We start from the raw sequence: 21,961 nt of genomic DNA, 5'->3' as shown, positions 1-21,961 counted from the left end.
ACAGAGTCGAAAGCCTTGGCCAGGTCGATGAAGACGGCTGCACAGTACTGTCTTTTATCGATGGCGGTTATGATATCATTTAGTACCTTGAGTGTGGCTGAGGTGCACCCATGACCGGCTCGGAAACCAGATTGCACAGCGGAGAATTCGAGATGGTCAGTGACCTGTTTGTTGACTTGGCCTTCGAAGACCTTAGATAGGCAGGGCAGGATGGATATAGGTCTGTAACAGTTTGGGTCCAAGGTGTCTCCCCCTTTGAAGAGGGGGATGACTGCGGCAGCTTTCCAATCCTTGGGGATCTCAGACGATATGAAAGAGAGGTTGAACAGGCTGGTAATAGGGGTTGCGACAATGGTGGCAGATAGTTTCAGAAATAGAGGGTCCAGATTGTCAAGCCGTACAGCTGATTTGTACGGGTCCAAGTTTTGCAGCTCTTTCAGAAGATCTGCTATCTGGATTTGGGTAAAGGAGAACCTGGATAGGCTTGGGCGAGGAGCTGCGGGGGGGGCGGAGCTGTTGGCCGAGGTTGAAGTAGCCAGGCGGAAGGCATGGCCAGCCGTTGAGAAATGCTTATTGAAGTTTTCGATAATCATGGATTTATCAGTGGTGACCGTGTTACCTAGCCTCATTGCAGTGGGCAGCTGGGAGGAGGTGCTCTTGTTCTCCATGGACTTCACAGTGTCCCATAACCTTTTGGAGTTGGAGCTACAGGATGCAAACTTCTGCCTGAAGAAGCTGGCCTTAGCTTTCCTGACTGACTGCGTGTATTGGTTCCGGACTTCCCTGAACAGTTGCATATCACGGGGACTATTCGATGCTATTGCAGTCCGCCACAGGATGTTTTTGTGCTGGTCGAGGGCAGTCAGGTCTGGGGTGAACCAAGGGCTGTATCTGTTCTTAGTTCTGCATTTTTTTGAACGGAGCATGCTTATCATGACCAGGCATCCTCAACTGACGGGATGAGGTCAATGTCCTTCCAGGATACCCGGGCCAGGTCGATTAGAAAGGCCTGCTCACAGAAGTGTTTTAGGGAGCGTTTGACAGTGATGAGGGGTGGTCGTAGAAATGCTGGCTCAAGATCTGTACTCTACATTTTAGGGACATAATCGGAATACTGTGTTGCTTTGTGTCGGCACTGTAGGAGGATATTTGAACCGGGTGGATGTTCATTGCTTTGTGTGTAGGTGGGTGTGTTGGGGAGGACGGGCTCAGGAAAGAGCACCCTGCTATCGGCCCTCCTGCGGCTGGCCTCTACAGACGGAGAGATCTCCATCGATGGGGTCTCCTGGAACTCGGTCACCCTACAGACCTGGAGGAAAGCCTTCGGCGTGGTGCCACAGGTAAATACCACCCCGCAACTAGACTTAGTGCTCAGATGTTCAATGGTATTTTTGCTATGGTGAATGTATGCCCTAATCTGATTTTCTGGACAGAAAATCTTCATCCTGACTGGGACATTCCGTATGAACCTGGATCCACACGCTCGCTACAGTGACGAGGAACTGTGGTGTGTGGCTGAGGAGGTGAGACACGACATTCACATTAGTCACACTGGTCTCCGGTCTAACCCTAACCCTAGCTTCATGTCCACATCCCTGTTCCAACCTAACCCTCAACCACAGCCCTAACCCTCAACCACAGCCCTAACCCTCAACCACAGCCCTAACCCTCAACCACAGCCCTAACCCTCAACAACAGCCCTAACCCTCAACAACAGCCCTAACCCTCAACCACAGCCCTAACCCTCAACAACAGCCCTAACCCTCAACCACAGCCCTAACCCTCAACCACAGCCCTAACCCTCAACAACAGCCCTAACCCTAGCTTCACGTCCACATTCCAGTTCAACCCTAACCCTTCCCCCAACCGTAAACTTCAACCACAGCCCTAACCCTCAACCACAGCCCTAACCCTAGCTTTACGTCCACATTCCAGTTCAACCCTAACCCTTCCCCCAACCGTAAACCTCAACCACAGCCCTAACCCTCAACCACAGCCCTAACCCTCAACCACAGCCCTAATCCTCAACCACAGCCCTAACCCTAGCTTCACGTCCACATTCCAGTTCAACCCTAATCCTACCCTCAATCCTAACCCACAGCCCTAACCCTAGCTTTACGTCTACATTCCAGTTCAACCCTAACCCTACCCTCAATCCTAACCCTAGCTTTATATCCACATCCCGGTTCAACCCTAACTCTAGCCTCAATCACAACAGGTCCCCTCTATCACTGTCCTCCCTCTCTCTTCACCTTTCTCCTGTCTGTCTGAGCGTCCTTCTGTCTGTACACTGCAGAGAGTCCCGCTGACCCCTTTCCTACCATGCCGTAGTAACCTCGTTCTGACATGCTATGCTGAATGTAAGGCGCTGCTGTGTTCGTGTGTGTCAGTAGGGCAGTGACGGTGCCACCATAGCCACACCATACTGGTAGTTGCATAGTAACCACTGCCAGGCGGGAAACAGGAGTCACATGCAAGTCTGCTTCGGCTTGACTCTGTGACCATAGCGCATGTGAAGTTGCTCTCCTATAAATTGATCACCTAACGCACGTATTTGCTTACAATGACGGTGTGTAGAACTAACCTGAAATCCACATCAGACTCCATGTCACCTGTTTTGCCCTGCCTACGGAGGTCCGTTGGAGTCCACTGAGTCAGTGCATTTCATTTGATTGGTCGATTGTTTATTTGAATGATTAAGATGCTCCGGTGTTTCCGGTCCTATGTGTCGTCCAGGTGGGTCTGAAGTCCGTGATAGAGCAGTTCCCAGACAAGCTGGACTTCCAGCTGGAGGACGGGGGTTACGTCCTGAGTAACGGACACAAGCAGCTCATGTGTCTGGCCCGCTCCATCCTCAGCAAGGCCCGCATACTGCTGCTGGACGAACCCAGCGCCTTCCTCGACCCCATGTAAGAGGAGAGAGTGAGCGAGAGAAAGCGAGAGAGTGCGTGTTGGGATTTGGGGTTGGACATGGAAGATAAGTGTTATGTGCCAGTGGTGGCTAGTGGCACTTTAAGTGAGTAATGGCTGGAACGGAATGAATAGAATGGTCTCCAACACGTCAAACACCTGGTTTGCATGTGTTTGATACCATTCCATTGACTCCATTCCATTAATTATTACGAGCCGTCTCCCCCTCACCAGCCTCCTCTGGTGTTTTGTATGAGGCTGCATTTACACAGGCAGCCCAATTCAGATCTTTTGCCAACTATTTGCATATCTGATACCTATCTGATCTTTTCGCTAATGTGTAATCAGCAACAACAAAAAAACACATGGAATCAGATTTTTTTGGGCTGTGTTTACACAGGCAGCCCAATTGTGATCTTTTTCATTAATTGCTTTTGACCGATCAGGTCAGCTCTTTTGCCAATAATTGGGCTGCCTGTGTAAACATAGCCTTTGACTTCCGATTCATACCGCCTCCATACAGTATGTGGATCTGAATCCTGATACAAACCTGATCTTCCGTATGCGACCTCTGTCTGGACGCTCAAACAGATTTGTTTGCTCTGAAGTGTTTTTTTGTTGTTGCCCATGACCAGTCATTACAAGGACAACCTCCCCTCTGAGGCTACATCCGTGTGAATGTGCAAATCTGATATGAATCACATGTAAAACAGCGTGGATGTCTAGAAAAAAAGATTGGATATCGAAAGAAAATCAGATTGGGTTCTTATGGTGGCTGTGTAAACGCAGCCTAAGTGTCTCGCTGCATATGGTGACAATTCCAGGACTTACTGTAAGTCTTTGACTGTGTGTGTGTTTGCACAGAATGGGTGTAACCACACGTAAAGACACAGGTCTTTAAGCTAAATGGTGCCTGTCATGAGTGAATTAGTGGTGGTTGATGACACTGGTCTACTTCAGAGTAATCTCAGCAGTAAGTGCACATTGGGGAAGCTAGAGTGGAAGGAGTTTGTACGTGAAGGGAGAATGAGAGACGGCGCGGGCGTGTGTGTGTGTTTATATATATGTGTGTATGCAGGCCTACTGTTACTCTCTGGTTAATTGAGTGTACTCTGGTTTGTTGATGGTTGACTGAAGAACATTGTCTGATGGTTGCGTTTTGGTTTGTTTCTGGTTCACAGAACGTTGCAGGTCCTGAGGAAGACCCTGAAACAGTCGTTCTCCAACTGTACAGTCATACTGTCAGAACACAGAGTGGAACCACTGCTGGAGTGCCAGTCCTTCCTGGTTAGCGCGCACACACACCTATCTCCCTTTAAGCATTAGGTTACCCGCCTATCTCTTCTATTAAAATGATTTACGGCTCTATTAGCAAATACTGCATTCACGGTTTCGTCTGCTCAATAGGAAATGACCTTTACCTACATTCTTCACCGATACAGATTGAATAGAGCAGTGTTTCCCAACTCTGGTCCTCGAGTACCCCCAACGGTACACATTTTTATTGGCACCCTGGACAAGCACACCTGATTCAACTTGTCAACTAATCATCAAGCCCTCAGATAGGTTGAATGAGGTGCGTTTGTCCAGGGCTACAATGAAAATGTGTTCTGTTGGGGGGTGCTGGAGGACCAGGGTTTGGAAACACTGGATGGAGCCCTTGGTATTTCCCTGTAAGAAGTGAGAATAGAGCACCGACCACCAGCTTAAACAAACATTATATCCTCCATTTTAGATTAAATTCTTCTATCAGTGCATCACCATTTGTTAGCCTCGCCATAAACAACATATTTGATTTACGGTGTCCCATGATTCAGGGCATGGTGTCGGCTGTGTGTGTTGGTACACGCTCCCTGTATAAGTGACCTGCGTTTGTGTTCACACAAGCAGACAGCGTGACAATGCAGGCACAGTGGCATGATGCTGGGTGCTTGACACTGGAGCATCTTCAAACATGTCATTCTATCCGCATTACACAACCTGGTGTCATTTTAACCCTTCGATGTACCAAATCGTCAGTTTTACTCCTCTCTCCCTCCAGATGATCGAGGGCAGTTCTATGAAGAGGTACGACTCCATTCAGAAGCTGTTGAATGAGACCAGCCACCTGAAGCAGGCCATGAGTGCTGCTGAGCGCCTCAAACTCTTCCCCCTGCACCGCCTCAACTCCAACAAGCGACCCCCTCAATCCCAGCCGCCCAAGATCACCGCCCTGCAGGAGGTGGCTGAGGACGAGGTCCAGAACACGCATCTTTAAGGAGCCCCGGATTAACTGGACGCCATTTTGTCTTCTGGAATGCTCTTTCTCGATGAAAACTCTCCTCATTGCCTTGCATCCTCTCTCCTCGGCTCCTTGTCAAAACACATGGGGAAAAAGTAGGCCTGAGGAGGGACCTTGAACCTTCTCCTCCGATATGGTTGAGGAGGCAAGGAGATAGGTTGCAAGGAATCGTGGAAAGATGCGCTGCCGACTCATCTAAGTGCCTCTAGTCTATAGGTGATAAGAGTGTGAATGTGAGAGGTGGTCGGTCCTTATTGGTACACACAGGGATCTGTTCAATCAAAAGGCACCATCCTGGTGTTTCCAGAGTGAGATTTGTTTCACTTTGAGAACATTGGAATGCCAGTTTTGTTTGAATATATAAGGCCATACTTTTTTTAAGCAAGATTGTAAAAAGCATACAGTCCCTAAACTCAAAAGCTGCCTGTAAATACAGAGTAGGATGAAATTGCCCAGACACTGATCTGAGGGTCAGTTTGGTTTCCCTCCCCAATGGTTGTTCGGACTTGGAAGGAAAACTGTGCCGCAGGGCAACTTCTATTCAAAGCTATAAAGACACAAAACAGGAATGAATGGTGGGTGATGCTATGGTGATGCTATGGACAATTGTTTCTATTTGTATGCACTTTAAAGAAACCGGAGGTACTTTTTCATGGTGGCCTGGCAGGGTAATAGCAAGGAAAATAAATGATCAAATTCTGCATACATTTAATTTGATTTTTTAATGCTTTTTCAAATGTGATTTGTCAAGCTCCCTCTTGTACTTCTGGAACTTGAAATATTTGTCTGTCCTTTCTGGTCTTTTTATTTGGCACATTGCTCCTTAGTGATATTGGAGAACAGTTTTTATAACGATACGATAAAATGGTACCGACACCTTGAAACGTAACTGACTACAGACAATTTTTTTCTTGTGTAAAAAGCTCTTTCTTATTCATTGGAAAGAGACGCATGTCAAAATGTATAACATTGTTTTGTTTTTCCATTAGAATAGTTTGATTTCAATCAATTATATTTCCTGTAAAATGATTTTGAGAAAAGACTAGGTCATTGTTAAGACAGCGTTTCTCAACTCCGGTCGTGAAGACCCCCCCCCCCCCTGTAAATGCAGGTGGTTTTCAATTAAAAAAATGTCTCTCGTTAACTAGAATTACACCTGCAGTCTTGACGTGTTACCGCCTTCCCTTAGAGGCTTCACAAATCATTTCTATGTAGTGCTTCGTAGAGCATTCATAAGTCGTTTGTTTTTTTAGATTCTCAGTCAAAGGTCCTACATAGTGTACCCAGGCCAGTAGTCTGGTGTAAGAAGACACGAGGTGGAGGACTGTTGGGGTTAACAGTGCGGTTTTAATGTTTTGTTCTTAAAGGAGGCAGGACATTACATCATACAGATCAACACCAAAGGTTGACAAAAATATCTCCTGTACATTTATCAACAATGGCCATTCAAAATAACACTTTTCATAAAAAAAAAAAAACCATGTTGAACAAAATAAAGCGAACAAACCATGCTGCTTTGAAATTTGTATCAGTGTATTGGATTAATCGAACCATGACTCGTGGGCAGAATTGTGGGTAGTTTAAAGTATTTATTTATGGCTTAACGTCAAAAAGCAAAACAAAAAATGTCCTGTGTTTGCAATTACATTTACTTATTGCCACATTCCATTCACTTTGAAACAAGTGAAAAGTTCTGAACCGAATTCGCATGTTATTATCATTACAAACATATGTACATGTTTTTTTTTTCTTCAGCTTTTGTTTTTGAGTTCTTACTGTACAAGCATAATACCACATACACCAATCTATATACCATTAAAGTTACTCATTCTTATTTACAAATATTTGGTAAAACCCTGATTAATTTCAACAGTATTTAAACCAACCTTGCAACTATTTAAACATAAAACACTTGAATATTAGAAAATACCTAATTGCAAAAACAACCTGCCTGCTTTTCTTTGATCCAAAACACTCACCGCAAAAGGTAAATCCTGTCTTTTTCCTTTTGACATAATTCCCTGCAAAATGTTTTTTTCAAAACTTCTTTCAATACTGTATAATATCATAAAACTATGGTCCCCAAGTACACAATTGCTATACAGTTTAACAAGTACGGATAACAAGTACAAATACTAAAAGGCCGTCATAAGCCTAACTACAACATGGAGGGATACAACAGCGGAGGGGTGGGAGGAAAGGAAGGGAGGTGGAAGAGGAGGAAGTTCATCTACTACTTTGTATTGTTGTTGTTTTCATGCAGGTCTCGGTGTAGGATCCAAATGTCCTCGTGTTGTTGGCTGTTCTCGTTGACGTGGTTGTTATGTCTGGTTGGGGCCTGCCTTGTTTTGCTGCTGCTTGGTTCAGTTCTGGCCGCGTTGCGGTTAGCGGTCATAGTGGGTGTTCGTGGTGCGGCACTGCTGCTGTTGGCTCGTGGCTGCGGCCCCCTGCTGCTGGGGACGGGGAGCTGAGATTTGGGCCGCGACGCTGGTCGCCTCTCGTTGCTAGGGGCGGGGCTGCCTGGGGCGGTGCTGGGAGTAGAGTGACGGCTGCCGGTCTGTAAAGGGGGAGACAGGCAGATGGTTGGGAAACACTTGCTCATCTCGCTACTGGAGGACCACCAGACAGTTCAGTTTTGTTCTAGCCCTGCACGTGATGAGCTGAACTGAATAGGTGTGTTGGTGCTAGGCCTTTAAGCGCAGTTTGACTCACCGTCTGTGGTCGAGCGGTTGCTTCATGGTCGGTCTTCCGGCGGGGCGATTGTCCACTTGGAGAGCCAGAGAAGACAATGAAGTCTCCCTTGGACCGAGCAATCTGCAACGCAGAAAAATACAGCCGGCGGAAAACGTCAACCTCATGGTGTGTGTGTGTGTGTGTGTGTGTGTGTGTGTGTGTGTGTGTGTGTGTGTGTGTGTGTGTGAGTGTGTGAGTGAGCGTTACCTTGCTGATGTCTGGCTCTGACTTGCTGGAGCACATGGTCTGCAGCTCCCTGATCAGATCAGTCTCATCGTCAGAGCAGAGAGACAGACTCACAGGGTCCCCATCTACAACACTGCCATCACATACACACACACACACAGTACAACATCAGTACAATCCCACAAACAGCACAATACAACAAACAGTACAATCCCACCACACAGTACAACATCAGAACAATCCCACACACATACATACAGAGTACAGTACAACATCAGTACAATCCCCACACACAGTGCAATCCCCACACAGTACAGTACAACCCCACACAGTACAATCACACAGTACAACCCCACACAGTACAGTACAACAGTACACACTCAGATAAAACTACACACTGACCCCTGCTGGATGCTCTCAGCAATACTCTATTCTATCACGTTTCCTAGAGGCTAGAACACAGCATATCTCATGATCTAAACAACATACTAGAGCCGGCATCACATTAACACATTTTACTGCAAACCATTAATAAATGGACACTTCCTAAATGTCAAATAAACAGCTCGGGTTAACGTCACTCACCTTGGAGCGTTGCCGTTGGTGATAAAGCGGACATCCGTGTTGGACAATGACCCTGCGGGCAACAGAAGGACAACATGAACACCCATTATGGCTATTCTAACAGGAATCGTAGGGGGGGGGGGGGAAACACCGCTTCATCCTGACCTTCTCTGAGGGAACCTCCACAGGTCCAGTTGGAGGTGGGGCTCCCCTTCTTCCGTGGGCTGGTATTAGCTCGTCTCCACATGCCGCTGTCCCGCCCCTTCCTGCCACCACTTCCTTTACAGGAGCCAATGGCTGCGAGGGGGAAGGTGCCGCCTTGGAACTCCAACAGGTGCCTATCAATCTCTGATGAGGGAAAGACATTAACATTAGGTAGCATTACACTATTCTCTTTATCTACGTCCCGCCCAACCTGGCGAACAAGGAGCCAACCAGTCTACCTATCATCCATCCAAAACAAAGATAAGACACATACAATCCTGATTCACATTTAAAAAAAGGGACAAACCCATCCATGCAAGTCGAGCTGTACTGAGCTGGCCTGGTAACGCATCCACTGTAGTTGCTGGACCCGTGCTGGAAATGACAATGTGAAAAGAACATACGCAAGCGATCCAGCGCAGTTCAGTTCTGTTCGGGTCGGCCCTATAATGTGAATTTTTGCGTCGCTCGGGCCAACTGACATTTCCTCTTCTTCCTCCCTCCCTGGCGATTTCGCGAATGCAAACACATTCTGACAGTTCTGATTGGTCCCAGAAACCGATGGCTTGGACCAGAGCCGGCCGACATGATGACATCAACTTTGAGGCACTGATTGGTTAGATTTGTTGGAAACAATCCAATCGCTGATGAATTTGTTTTGTACAACGGCCCTCATTTTGAAGTCACACTAACAACTTCAGGGATGGCAGTTTCCGGCTGAACGCATGTAGCGATCCATAGTGCGGCGGAATGAAATTCAGGGTGAGTTTTCAGGCAATAGTGAAGTGTGTACCCACCGTGACGTGGCAGTGGGCATCCCTGCAGGACGGCCTTGTTTAACAGGATGCTGAGGGCAGCCTTGACCACTGCCTGCTGGCCCGAGCTCAGGCGCAGGTTGTTAGGCGACACTCGCTGGCCGGAGGAGCGCTTTACCGTCACCCGGGAGACAATGGATTCTTCCACGCGAGGGACCACCACCATGTTCCACAGCCGGGCCAGCCACCTGGAGGAACACACGGGGAAAGAAATACAGAAACAACACACAGAATATTGCTGCTCCCCTATCACCTTAGTTTGCTTCAGAAACACACAGTCATACATAGTCTAACTTAAATTAAGCTTGAAACACAAGTTTGCACCCCCCCCCCCCCACACACACACACACACAAACAGGTGCATACTTGACGATGGCCTGTGTGTTGTTTGGCACCACGGGGCAGGAGAGGAATAGCTGGGGTCCTAGCAGGGCCTCGTGGGTCCCCAGGCGGGACAGACAGGCATTCAGCTGCTGCCACACACAGCTCACCCAGCACACCGTCCTCTCCAGCAGGCCCTCAGGAGCCTGACCACTGCCACCACCCTGCGTCTGGAGAGAGAGAGAGAGAGAGAGTGTCAAGGGAAAGCACAGCTTTCCAGAACGTCACTATATTTCCAATCTTATTCGAGAAAACCAAGATGGCTGGCCCCCACTTGCGCGAGTAAGACGAATTATATAAGGTCCGTTTTGTGTTTTGTGCCCTAGCGGATCGGGGTACGGATACAATGATTCTAGGTCTGTTCCTAAGGGAGCAGTGTGTTCCTGTGACTGACCTTGTGGAGCAGCTTCCTGCGGAGGTGCCTTCCCAGAAGGCCGTGCAGCGGCTCCGAGTCCCAGCGCAGCGTTACCCAGCGGAAGTGCTGTTGGAGGCGGAGCTCTGAGCCCTTGAGGCGGGACTTGGACAGCGTGCCAATCAGAAAGCCTCCCTCCTGAAAGTGGTGCGGGCCCATCTGGCCTGTTGGGAGAATGATGATGATTTGGAGGGGAGGTGGGTGTAGTTAGACACCTGTTGATTCTGTCATCTATTCTTTCCTTAATTAATCCATTCATTCTTTCACTCCCTCACAGTTCATCCGCTCACTCACACACTCGCTGGTTCACTCCCCCCCACACACACATATACTCCCATTAATTTATTCAGTCAGCCAGTCTATATCCAGTAGGCCTCACCATGGAGTAGGTAGGCCGTGCCACGGTTCTCCAGGCCTTCACACAGGTCTCCCAGCAGCTCAGTCAGAGAGTGGGCCTTCTCTAGTCCCTCCAACACCACCACCACACACCGCCCCACCCTATTAGTACTGCTACACAGAGAGACACCACCTACTGGGACCAGGAAACCTGCAGGGAGACCACAGACAATTAGATTTTTTTATTTCATTGAACCTTTTTTTTGACAGGGAGTCACGTTGAAAACCAAGGTCTATTTTTCAAATGAGCCCTGTAAATCCCAAAAATACACACATCAAATACAGTGAGGGGGAGGGGGAGAGAAAAAGAAAAAAAAAAGAGGCAAAAATCACAAGCTGTAGATTCTATAACACACAATCCAAGCTCCCTGAACAGAAAAAAAGGCAGGTATATCTATATTGCTATATTATAAACTGGGCGGTTCGAGCCTTGAATGCTGATTGGCTGACAGCCGTGGTATATCAGACCGTATACCACAGGTATGACAAAACATTTATTTTTACTGCTCTAATTAAGCTGGTTGCGTCCGGCCTAAGAACAGCTCTTAGCTGCGGTATATTGGCCATATACCACACCCCATCGGGCCTTGCTGCTTAACCCCTTGAGTGTAGGGGGCAGTATTTTGATGTTTGGATGAACGGGATGGGTGCATCAAGAAGTTAAACAACACATAGAACAATCCAATAAGGGTGGAGTGTGATTTATAGGCATTTACCACAAGTTATGAAGGTGTCCAACAGCTGTTGTTTAGTCAGACTCCTGTCTACCTCCACCCTGATGATGTCACAGGCCACACCCAACACTTCCTGCTTGGTCTTGATGCAGCGGGAGATCTGATTGGCTAAGTACTCCTGACAGCTCCCCTCCAGCCCGTGGAAGATAATGTTACGGTACTGTTCCACCTGAAGAGGGATGAGTGCAAGAGAATATAACAAAGTGACACACTAAGCTCCAGGCAGTTTCAGACACACTTAGGCAGAAATGGGGGACACAGGAACTCACAGTCACTACATTCTCATGCTAAAGGAGATGTGGCCAGTAGAGGGCATACTAACATGCATAACAATACTATACCCAAAATCCAAGTGACCTATTTTGGGAATCCATATAATGATATGAATGTTCTTCTTGTCCTTTTCTGTGTGTGTGTGTGTGTGTACCAGGCGGACGTAGTTCTGCAGCAGCTGAAGGGGGATAAGAGATTCCAGGGCCAGCTCATCCAGACACGACTCCGACAGACCTGTCGAGAAACGCAAAACCCACATGGAAATGAGCAATCATAACACACACCCAGACGCATAGATATATGCAGGAAGACAGACACACATATACACACACTTGAATATCCTCCTGAGAGTTTTAACTGTGCTCTGAGCTTCAGATACGCTGTTTCAGTGTCAAAACTGGAGGAATCTTCCCTGCGCTGTCAAAACACACGGTTCTAAGCAGACTGAAAATGAGCCTGCCAATAGAGCTGACAACGTCACAAAAAAACAATTTGCGCACTTCAAAGGGGCAGAAGGCTGGATTGCCAGATGGCTAGGAATAATGACTAGAATCTGCCATGTGGGGAATCGCAGGTGGCTCGTGTCAGCTAGTTGTATCTTGTTCTTGACACATTGTCTTGTTTTGACTGATGTCATGTCAATGTTAATACGACAAAACATTTGCTAGCTAGCTAACCAACAACCGTAATTATGTATTTGAGACAACAAGTGCTCATTGTGCAAATGTATTGATGGAGACGAAATATAGTCAACAGTCTAAGCCAACCCTGTCTGTTTCGCCCCATAGTTGCACACGCGTCCGGTTTTGATGCTAAACAACCAACCCATCTATATAAACACAGCAGAAAGAGAAAAAGCTAGCTAAATATTCCCTGGCAATGCGTCAATACACTGGCAGTGGGTGGACAGTGGCTCGATAGACACACACACACACACACACACACACACACACACACACACACACACACACACACACACGGCAGAGGAGAAAAGAGAAGAGAAGAAAAAAATAAAGAGGAGAGCTGTATTCCAAGATGATCAGGGTTGCCAGATTGGTACCTTTGAGTCTGATGGTGATGTTCTGGCTCAGTGGCTTCCTGACCAGGTCCCATGGAGACACAGGCAGCTCCTGACCTGGCAACCACACAGTGTCACCTACAACAACAAGACAACGTGACATGTTAACAGCAGCACCACACACTGCACTGAAGACACACACAATACATGCTACAATAAAAAGCACAGACATTTGCATACCAACAACAAATACAGCATTCAAACGTAACCTAAATACGACACACTGTAGCCATGTCTAGACAACTTTACGTCAACGTCACATTTACACAGTTGATCATACGTTAAAGGTTCTGTAAGCACACACATGGTGCTGCACCCACCCACGCACACTCCCTCAGAGGTGAAAAGAAAGACAAACCCAAAAACCCATTGAGGGCGCTGATCATCACAGAGAAATCATACATTTCCCTGAATATGTCAAGTCAAACCCCCCCCCCCCCCCCCCCCCGGCTCTCCTTCCTCTTCTATCTTTCCATACCTCATCCATAATGCATCCCCAGTCGCCACTGTTCTCTTTCTCGCTTTCATCCCTCCCTTGACCGCGGATTCCCTTGCGCTCTCGTCCTTGAGTTTTTTTGGGGAAAAGCGGTTGCGTCGGCATAATTCCCACTGACTGGTGTCACCTTGACGTGTTGAACAGAGGACAGACCCATTCGCCTTTCCTTTGTCTGAGCTCAGCCAGACAGACTGGATTATCTTTCCCCTGGCTCGGCCAGACTTCACTAAGTCGGTTCAGACCACGTACCAAGCCAGTCATTCGTTAGTCTCTTGTGACAGACTTAACATTAGCATGTTAAAAATGTAACAGTTGATTTGGTTCTCGGTGCCGAGATTAGTCATTCATAGTAGACAGGACACACGTTAGGGAGTTTGTCCTAACAATGTGACCGGGAAATTACCTCCTTGGAGTGTGTTTGTGTGTGTGTGTGTTCATTCTGGGCAGGCTCTGTGTGAATGTGGTGTGGTGTGATCGGGCCAAGCTCAATTAGGCTCATGTTCCAGCCCTCTCCGGCTTGGCCCGATCACAACTTTGGACAGGACCCAGGGATGCGTGCCATCCAACAGAGCTGCAATGTGTGGTGGATGTGCGATACAGAAACAAAAAAGAGAGAGCGAGAGAGTGGGCGTGCCTGCTTGCGTGTGTCTGTGTGAGTGTAACCTTTGCTAAACCAGCTGCAACGCCAGGTGCCTGGAACGAGCCCCGATTTCAATAATCATCTATGAAGGAGTCAATTCATTCCAAAACGATTCATCCAACACTCACTGAAATCCAGCTTTAAAACTGTGAATGTGAATAAAACACAACTAAACCCTACTGACAGCTACTCATAAAGGGACTCATCCTCACAAAAACCTATGTTATGTTTTATTTTACAGCCTGCTATTCATTTGCCATTTACTCCTAAATGTCCAAGTGAAATAGTTAAGATATAATTCTGTGGAAATTGAGAGATATAAAAGGGCCGGGGATTCACCTGCAGCTAATCAAATGCTCATCCAGAGGCGGCGCTCCCAGTGGCCGGGGACTTTAATGCAGGGAAACTAACATCCATTTGACCTAATTTCTATCAGCATGTTACATGAGCAACCAGGGGGGGGAAACAAATTATAGACCACCTTTACTCAACATACAGAGATGTGTACAAAGCTCTCCCTCGCCCTCCATTTGGCAAATCTGACCATAAATCTAAACTCCTAATTCCTCTTTAACCTTTTTGGGATAGGGGACAGCATTTTCACTTTTGTATGAATAGCGTGCCCAGAGTGAACTGCCTCCTACTCTGTCCCAGATGCTAATATATGCATGTTATTATTAGTATTGGATAGAAACTTCAGAGTGTTTGAATGATGTCTGTGAGTATAACAGAACTCATATGGCAGGCAAAAACCTGAGAAAAAATCCAAACAGGAAGTAGGAAATCTGAGGTTTGTAGTTTTTGAACTCAGCCCCTATCGAATACACAGTGGGATATGGGTAATTTTGCACTTCCTAAGGCCTCCACTAGATGTCAACCATCTTTAGTACGTTGTTTCAGGCTTCCTCTGTGAAGGGGGGCCAAATGAGAGCTGATTCAGTCAGAGGTCTGGCAGCAGCCTCAATCTCAGTCACGCGCATTCACATGAGAGGTAGCTCTCGTTCCATTGCTTTTCTACAGAGAATGGAATTCTCCGGTTGGAACATTATTGAACATTTATGATAAAAACATCCTAAAGATGGATTCTATACTTAGTTTAACAAGTTTCTACGACCTGTAATATAACTTTTTGAACTTTTCATCCAACGTTCAGCTGGACCTGAACGCGTGTTTGGATTTGTTTACCAAACGCCCTAACAAATTAAGCTATTTGGACATAAATGATTAACTTTATCGAACAAATCAAACATTTATTGTGGAACTGGGATTCCTGGGAGTGAATTCTGATGAAGATCATCAAAGGTAAGTGAATATTTATAATGCTATTTCTGACTAATGTTGACTGCGCAACATGGCAGATATTTATTTTGGCTGGTTTGGCCTCTGAGCGCCGTACTCAGATTATGCTTTTTCCGTAAAGTTTTTTTGAAATCTGACACAGCGGTTGCATTAAGGAGAAGTGTATCTAAAGTTCCATGCATAGCACTTGAATTTTCATCAACATTTATGAGTATTTCTGTGAATTGATGTGGCTCTCTTCAAAATCACAGCATGTTTTTGAACTACTGAACACAACACACCAATGTAAAATGAGATTTTTGGATATAAATATGCACTTTATCGAACAAAACATACATGTATTGTGTAACATGAAGTCCTATGAGTGTCATCTGATGAAGATCATCAAAGGTTAGTGATTCATTTTATCTCTATTTGTGCTTTTTGTGACTCCTCTCTTTGGCTGGAAAAATGGCTGGGTTTTTCTGTGAGTTGGTGGTGACCTAACAATCGTTTGTGGTGCTTTCGCTGTAAAAGCATTTCTGAAATTAGACACGGTGGCTGGATTAACGAGAATTTGTGTCTTTAAAATGGTGCCTAATACTTGTATGTTTGAGAAATTTGATTTATGAGATTCCTGAACAGACTGGTTAACAGCTTCTACCGCCAAGCCCATGACCCCTGAACAGCTAACCTGAACAGACCTCCCCCCCATGTTTACACTGCTGCTACTCTCTGTTATCATCTATGCATAGTCACTTTAACTCTACTTTCATGTACATCTTACCTCAATTACCGCAACTATCCAGTGGCCCCACACACCGACTCTGTACCGGTACCCCCTGGATATAGCCTTGTTACTGTCATTTTATTCTTGCTCTTTAATTATGTGTAATTTTTCATTTTTTTTTCATTTTTCTTTTTAGCGTTCACTTCAGTTAATTTAATAAATACTTAAATGTTAATAAATGTTTTTTTTTTCCGTCTTTAAACTGCGTTGTTGTTTAAGTAAGCATTTCACAGGAAGGCCTACACCAGTTGTATTCGGCGCATGTGACAAATACAATTTGATTTGAAAACCCATTTGTCTAAGAACCATACTTTCCATAGAGATTCCCCTGGAATGAACTCCTACTGTAATAGCGATTCATTGTTGAGAATAAGAGAGATTCATATTCAGATAAGCGATTCAGTTCAGCAGGGAGTCGTTGGTCTCCTGTTGGGTGCCATCCATTCCCTCATGCTAAGGGAAATTCAAACTTGAACCCAGGGGCGGTCGGGAGGCGTTCAGAGGTAGCAGCTGTTTGGAACATGTTGCATTGTCACACAAAATAGGCCGCAACACCTCTGTAAACTTGGCTCAGGTTGGGAGATTTGGCTTAAATAAAACAGACAAGGCCCTGCTCACCAAGTGTATGCTCTCTGTTTGGGAAATCCTTTAGAGACAGCAGGCTAGGCTACACTTCGGTAATCATACCACTAGCTAAGGCAATGTCAAGGTGTTAAAGTCATATTGGTATTTATTATAAGCTAACTAGTAAATCAATTGAACAACAACCATTACAGCTCCTTACCTATGAGGATGGAGGCCATGCTAGCTGGGGTCAGTCCCAGGTGTGTGTGTTGGTGTGTGTCATCTCTGGTGGGCTGGTTTGTGTGTTGGTGTGTGTGTGTGTTGGTGTCGCCACAGAGCAGCTGGAGGTGAGAGGTCAAGGCTTGGCCCAGGGCGTAGTTCAGCTCGGCCCAGCGCGTAGCCCGGTGAATACACACACCCCCCAGCACACTCACACACACCCCATCCTTCAACACCTCCACTGGACACATGGGCTCTCCTGAGCCACTGGACTGGACACACACTAACACCCTGTAGGAGTCTGAGGGAGGGAGAGAGGGAGGGAGTGGTGCATAAAATAACAAAAAAGAGAGAGGGGAGGCAGAGAGAGATAATTCGTTTTACACTGAACAGAAATAGAAAAATGCAACATGTAAAGTGTTGGTCCCATGTTTCGTGAGCTGAAACAAAGGATCGCAGAAATGTTCCACATGCACAAATTTGTTCACATCCCTGTTAGTGAGCATTTCTCCTTTGCCATGATAATCCATCCACCTGACAGGTGTGTCATATCAAGAAGCTGATTAAATGGCATGATCATTAACACAGGTGCACCTTGTACTGGGGACAATAAAAGGCCACTGTAAAAAAGTGCAGTTGTGTCACAACACAATGCAACAGATATCTAAGTTGAGGGAGCGTGCAATTGGCATGCTGACTGCAGGAACGTCCACTAGAGCTGTTGCCAGTGAATCGAATGTTAATTTCTCTCCATAAGCCGCCTCCAACGTAGTTTTAGAGAATTTGGCAGTAGTGGGCATTGTGTCAAGAAGCAGTGCGGCTTGGATGGGTTGTGTTTTGGAAGACGCACAGCTCTTCTACCTTTGCCTCTCCCGAGTCCGTACAAGAGTTGCAGCGATGAGACAATTGGATACTACGAAATTGGCGAGAAAAAGGGGTTACATTTTTTTTAAATGTTTAACTGCCAGAAACCGTCTCAGGGAATCTCATCTGAGTGCTTGTCATCCTCACCAGGGTCTTCACCTGCAGTTCGGCAGAAATAATCGACTTCAGTGAGCAAATGCTCACCTTCGATGGCCACTGGCATGCTGAAGAAGTGTGCTCTTCCCGGATGAATCCTGACTTCAACTGTACTGGGCAGATGGCGTAGTATGGGCGAGTGGTTTGCAGATGTCAGTGTTGTGGACAGTGCCCCATTGTGACAGTGGGGTTATGGTACGGGAGGGCATAATTTATGGACAATTGCATTGCATTTCATCAATGTCAATTTGAATGCACAGAGATACCCGGACGAGATCCTGCTCTGGATCGACGTGTACGACAGTGTGTTACAGTTTCCGCCAACATCCAGCAACTTCGCACAGCCATTGAAAAGGAGTGGGGTGGGACAAAATTCCACAGGCCACAAACAACAACCTGATCAACTCTAAGAGAAGGAGATGTGCCACATTGCATGAGGCAAATGGTGGTCACAACAGATACGGACTGGTTTTCTGATCAAAGCCCCTACCTTTTATTTAAGATATCTGTGACCAACAGATGCATATCTGTATTCTCAGTCAAGTAAAATCCATAGATTAGGGGGCGAATGTTGCGTTTATATTTTTATTCGGTGCAGTATTATTGCAATGTTTGATCCCATGTAATGGAAGACAATTACATATGTCCACATGACTGAAAAGGGGGATGGAGCACTCAAACACAGAAGAGCCACAGTTGAATCAGGTGCTAGGCTGGAACAAAAAAAAACAAGCGTGCACACACCCTGGTGCTGGTACTCACATAGGTTCTCTAGTAAGTCTTTGCAGTCGTCGGTGGCAACGTCATGGATGGTGCGGTTCCACTTGTCCCTCCTCTCTATGTCCTGGTCACTGTGGCTACACAGCACCTCCAGGCAGTCCTGACAGCACACAAAACAGTATAATATATATTACACACACAGTTGAAGTCGGAAGTTTACATACACCTTAGCCAAATACATTTGAACTCAGTTTTTCACAATTCCTGACATTTAATCCTTGTAAAAAAGTCCCTGTCTCAGGGCAGTTAGGATCACCACTTTATTTTAAGAATGTGAAATGTCAGAATAATAGTAGAGAGAATGATTTATTTAAGCTTTGATTTCTTTCATCACATTCCCAGTGGGTCAGAAGTTTACATACACTCAATTAGTATTTGGTAGCATTGCCTTTAAATTGTTTAACTTGGGTCAAATGTTTCAGGTAGCCTTCCACAAGCTTCCCACAATAAGTTGGGTTAATTTTGGCCCATTCCTCCTGACAGAGCTGGTGTAACCGAGTCAGGTTTGTAGGCCTCCTTGTTCACACACGCCTTTTCAGTTCTGCCCACAAAAGTTCTATGGGATTGAGGTCAGGGCTTTGTGATGGCCACTCCAATAACTTGACTTTGGAAGTATGCTTGGGGTCATTGTCCATTTGGAAGACCCATTTGCGACCAATCTTTAACTTCCTGACTGATGTCTTGAGATGTTACTTCAATATATCCTCATGATGTCATCTATTTTGTGAATTGCACCAGTTCCTCCTGTAGCAAAGCACCCCCTCAACATGATGCTGCCACCCCCGTGCTTCAAGGTTGGGATGGTGTTCTTCGTCTTGCAAGCATCCCCCTTTTTCCTCCAAACATAACTATGGTCATTATGGCCAAACAGTTCTATTTTTGTTTCATCATACCAGTGGACAATTCTCCAAAAAGTACGATCTTCATCCCCATGTGCAGTTGCAAACCGTAGTCTGGCTTTTTTACAGTGGATTTGGAGAGGTGGCTTCTTCCTTGCTGAGTGGCCTTTCAGGTTATGTCGATATAGGACTCATTTTACTGTGGATATAGATACTTTTGTACCCGTTTCCTCCAGCATCTTCAGAAGGTCCTTTGCTGTTGTTCTGGGATTGATTTGCACTTTTCGCACCAAAGTACATTCATCTCTAGGATACAGAACGCGTCTTCTTCCTGAGCGGTATGATGGCTGCATGGTCCCATGGTGTTTATACTTGCATACTATTGTTTGTACAGATGAATGTGGTACCTTCAGGCGTTTGGAAAGTGCTCCCAAGGATGAACCAATTAACCTATTAGCCTACCAATTAGCCAAGGATGAGTCAATTATGACTTTAATGACCTAAGCGTATGTAAACTTCCGACTTCAACTGTACACACACACACACACACAGCATTTGGGAAAGTATTCAGACTGCTGAGCTCAATTTAGAGTCTTTTCAATGTATCCACATGTTGTTACGTCACAGCCTTATTCTAAAACGGATTAAATAAAAATCTGCAATCTACACACAATGCCCCATGATGACAAAGTAAAATAAAACAGAAATATCCTATTCACAGAAGTATTCAGACCCTTTGCTATGAGACTCTAAATTGAGCTCAGGTGCATCCTGTTTCCATTGATGTTTCTACAACTTGATTGGAGTCCACCTGTGGTCAAGTCAATTGATTGGACATGATTTGGAAAGACACACACCTGTCTATATAAGGTCCCACAGTTGACAGTGCATGTCAGAGCAAAAAAAAAGCCATGAGGTCTTGAATTGGAAACACCAAGACTCTTCCTAGAGCTGGCCGCATGGCCAAACTGAGCAATGAGGGGAGAAGGGCCTTGGTCAGGGAGGTGACCAAGAACCCGACAGAGCTCCAGAGTTCCTCTGTGGAGATGGGAGAACCTTCCAGAAGGACAACGATCTCTGTAGCACTCCACCAATCAGGCCTTTATGGGAGAGTGGCTAGACGGAAGCCACTCCTCAGCAAAAAGGCACAAGACAGGTGTGCCAAGCTTGTAGCGTTATACCCAAGAAGACTATGCTGTAATCGCTGCCAAAACTGATTCAACAAAGTACTGAGTCTGACTACTTATGTAAATGTAATTTAATTTCATCTTCTTTTTTAAAATATAAATTAGCAAACATTTCTAAAAAAACTGTTTTTGCTTTGTCATTATGTAGATTGAGGGGGGGGGTGGCAATTTAATACATTTTAGAATATGGCTGTAAGGTAACAAATTGTGTGGAAAAAGTGGTCTGAATACTTTCAGAAGGCACAGTACGTGTCTGTGTGAAGCTACATGCATACTCTGGCCACCGCAGGATTCCCTTCTTTCCAGTATCTAAATCTGTGCAGTGTAAATTAACTTGGCACAATTGTTGCTGGATTAATTCACATTTCAACAGAGAACCAATGCATATTCCAATTCTTGCTCGTACAAAGATAATTTCCCCAATTGATTTTACAAATCTCGCCAACGTCTGTTATGACTGCTCAAACATGTCGGTCCCCTTCAAAATGTCAAATGTGGATTTTGATCGACATAGTTTACAACACCGACCCTTGGACGGGGGTTAAACGCACAAAGACAATATTTATACCACAAGACCGAGGAGGAAGCGTTCTTTGCACAGGTGGGTGATCCTTTTTTTGGGTACAGTTTAAGAAAGTTCAGAGTTTATTCAAATGTTCACAAAGTAACTCACTACAATGGAAATCGCTCCTGAAAAGCAACGTCCCAATCTCATAAATAGGGCTTTTGATCTTGGACACAATGTAAACGATTTGTGCATTGGTCAATTCTAGAGAACCGTGTTTAGATTATAAACATAGTCTCCCAACTAATGTTGAATATGCAAGAGGACTTTACAAAAACAATCATGAAATCCATGGTGAAAAATACAGGAGCTTAGGATGCAGATTGTGAGGGGGCGGTACCTTTGAAAGATGCTGGTTTGATAGAGGGTCATTTCATGCAAGTGTATTTGTAAATGAGATATTTTCAAACATTATTATTCTAACAATATCATTTAAAAAACACAAATAGGCCGTATATGGTTGAAATTGGGGGAATTCTGCACAGCTACTATATGTGTAAGCATGTGCATTTTTGTTTGTCTCCAAATAACAAAATAGAAAAATATGGTCAATGTGTCTATGTGCATACATACAGTGCATACTACATTGCTGTGGGCTTTTTCAGTACACGAGTCA

General features: G+C 45.5%; 2 protein-coding genes across 3 annotated transcripts in view; one reads left to right on the top strand and one right to left on the bottom strand.

Moving 5' to 3' along the window:
- Window positions 1–6,713, top strand: part of LOC109889621 (cystic fibrosis transmembrane conductance regulator-like) — a 40,987-nt gene extending 34,274 nt beyond the window's left edge. Inside the window, exons 25-29 of the mRNA XM_031823123.1 lie at window positions 1,185–1,340; window positions 1,434–1,523; window positions 2,737–2,909; window positions 4,092–4,197; window positions 4,952–6,713. Of these exons, the coding sequence (XP_031678983.1) occupies window positions 1,185–1,340; window positions 1,434–1,523; window positions 2,737–2,909; window positions 4,092–4,197; window positions 4,952–5,167 (741 nt within the window). The 3' untranslated portion in view covers window positions 5,168–6,713. The remainder of the gene's footprint in view (window positions 1–1,184; window positions 1,341–1,433; window positions 1,524–2,736; window positions 2,910–4,091; window positions 4,198–4,951) is intronic.
- cttnbp2 (cortactin binding protein 2) overlaps window positions 6,519–21,961 on the bottom strand; it is a 67,620-nt gene continuing 52,177 nt past the window's right edge. The window contains exons 9-23 of one of the 2 annotated variants that reach the window (XR_004209749.1): window positions 18,737–18,854; window positions 16,956–17,255; window positions 12,950–13,045; window positions 12,044–12,123; window positions 11,599–11,785; window positions 10,866–11,033; window positions 10,469–10,650; window positions 10,060–10,244; window positions 9,676–9,881; window positions 8,840–9,022; window positions 8,696–8,747; window positions 8,513–8,562; window positions 8,132–8,243; window positions 7,904–8,005; window positions 6,519–7,748 (exon numbers count right to left, since the gene is read on the bottom strand). Coding sequence is in view for 1 of the 2 variants with exons in the window: in XM_020481188.2 (XP_020336777.1) it covers window positions 7,425–7,748; window positions 7,904–8,005; window positions 8,132–8,243; window positions 8,696–8,747; window positions 8,840–9,022; window positions 9,676–9,881; window positions 10,060–10,244; window positions 10,469–10,650; window positions 10,866–11,033; window positions 11,599–11,785; window positions 12,044–12,123; window positions 12,950–13,045; window positions 16,956–17,255; window positions 18,737–18,854 (2,295 nt within the window). In the remaining variant the exon portion in view is untranslated. The remainder of the gene's footprint in view (window positions 7,749–7,903; window positions 8,006–8,131; window positions 8,244–8,512; window positions 8,563–8,695; window positions 8,748–8,839; window positions 9,023–9,675; window positions 9,882–10,059; window positions 10,245–10,468; window positions 10,651–10,865; window positions 11,034–11,598; window positions 11,786–12,043; window positions 12,124–12,949; window positions 13,046–16,955; window positions 17,256–18,736; window positions 18,855–21,961) is intronic. The other variant, XM_020481188.2, reaches the window with a different exon arrangement.

Source organism: Oncorhynchus kisutch, linkage group LG4 (genome assembly GCF_002021735.2).
Source record: "Oncorhynchus kisutch isolate 150728-3 linkage group LG4, Okis_V2, whole genome shotgun sequence".
NCBI lineage: Eukaryota > Metazoa > Chordata > Actinopteri > Salmoniformes > Salmonidae > Oncorhynchus > Oncorhynchus kisutch.
The sequence above is the reverse complement of the archived record's forward strand: the minus strand, read 5'-3'. Positions and strand labels throughout refer to the sequence as shown.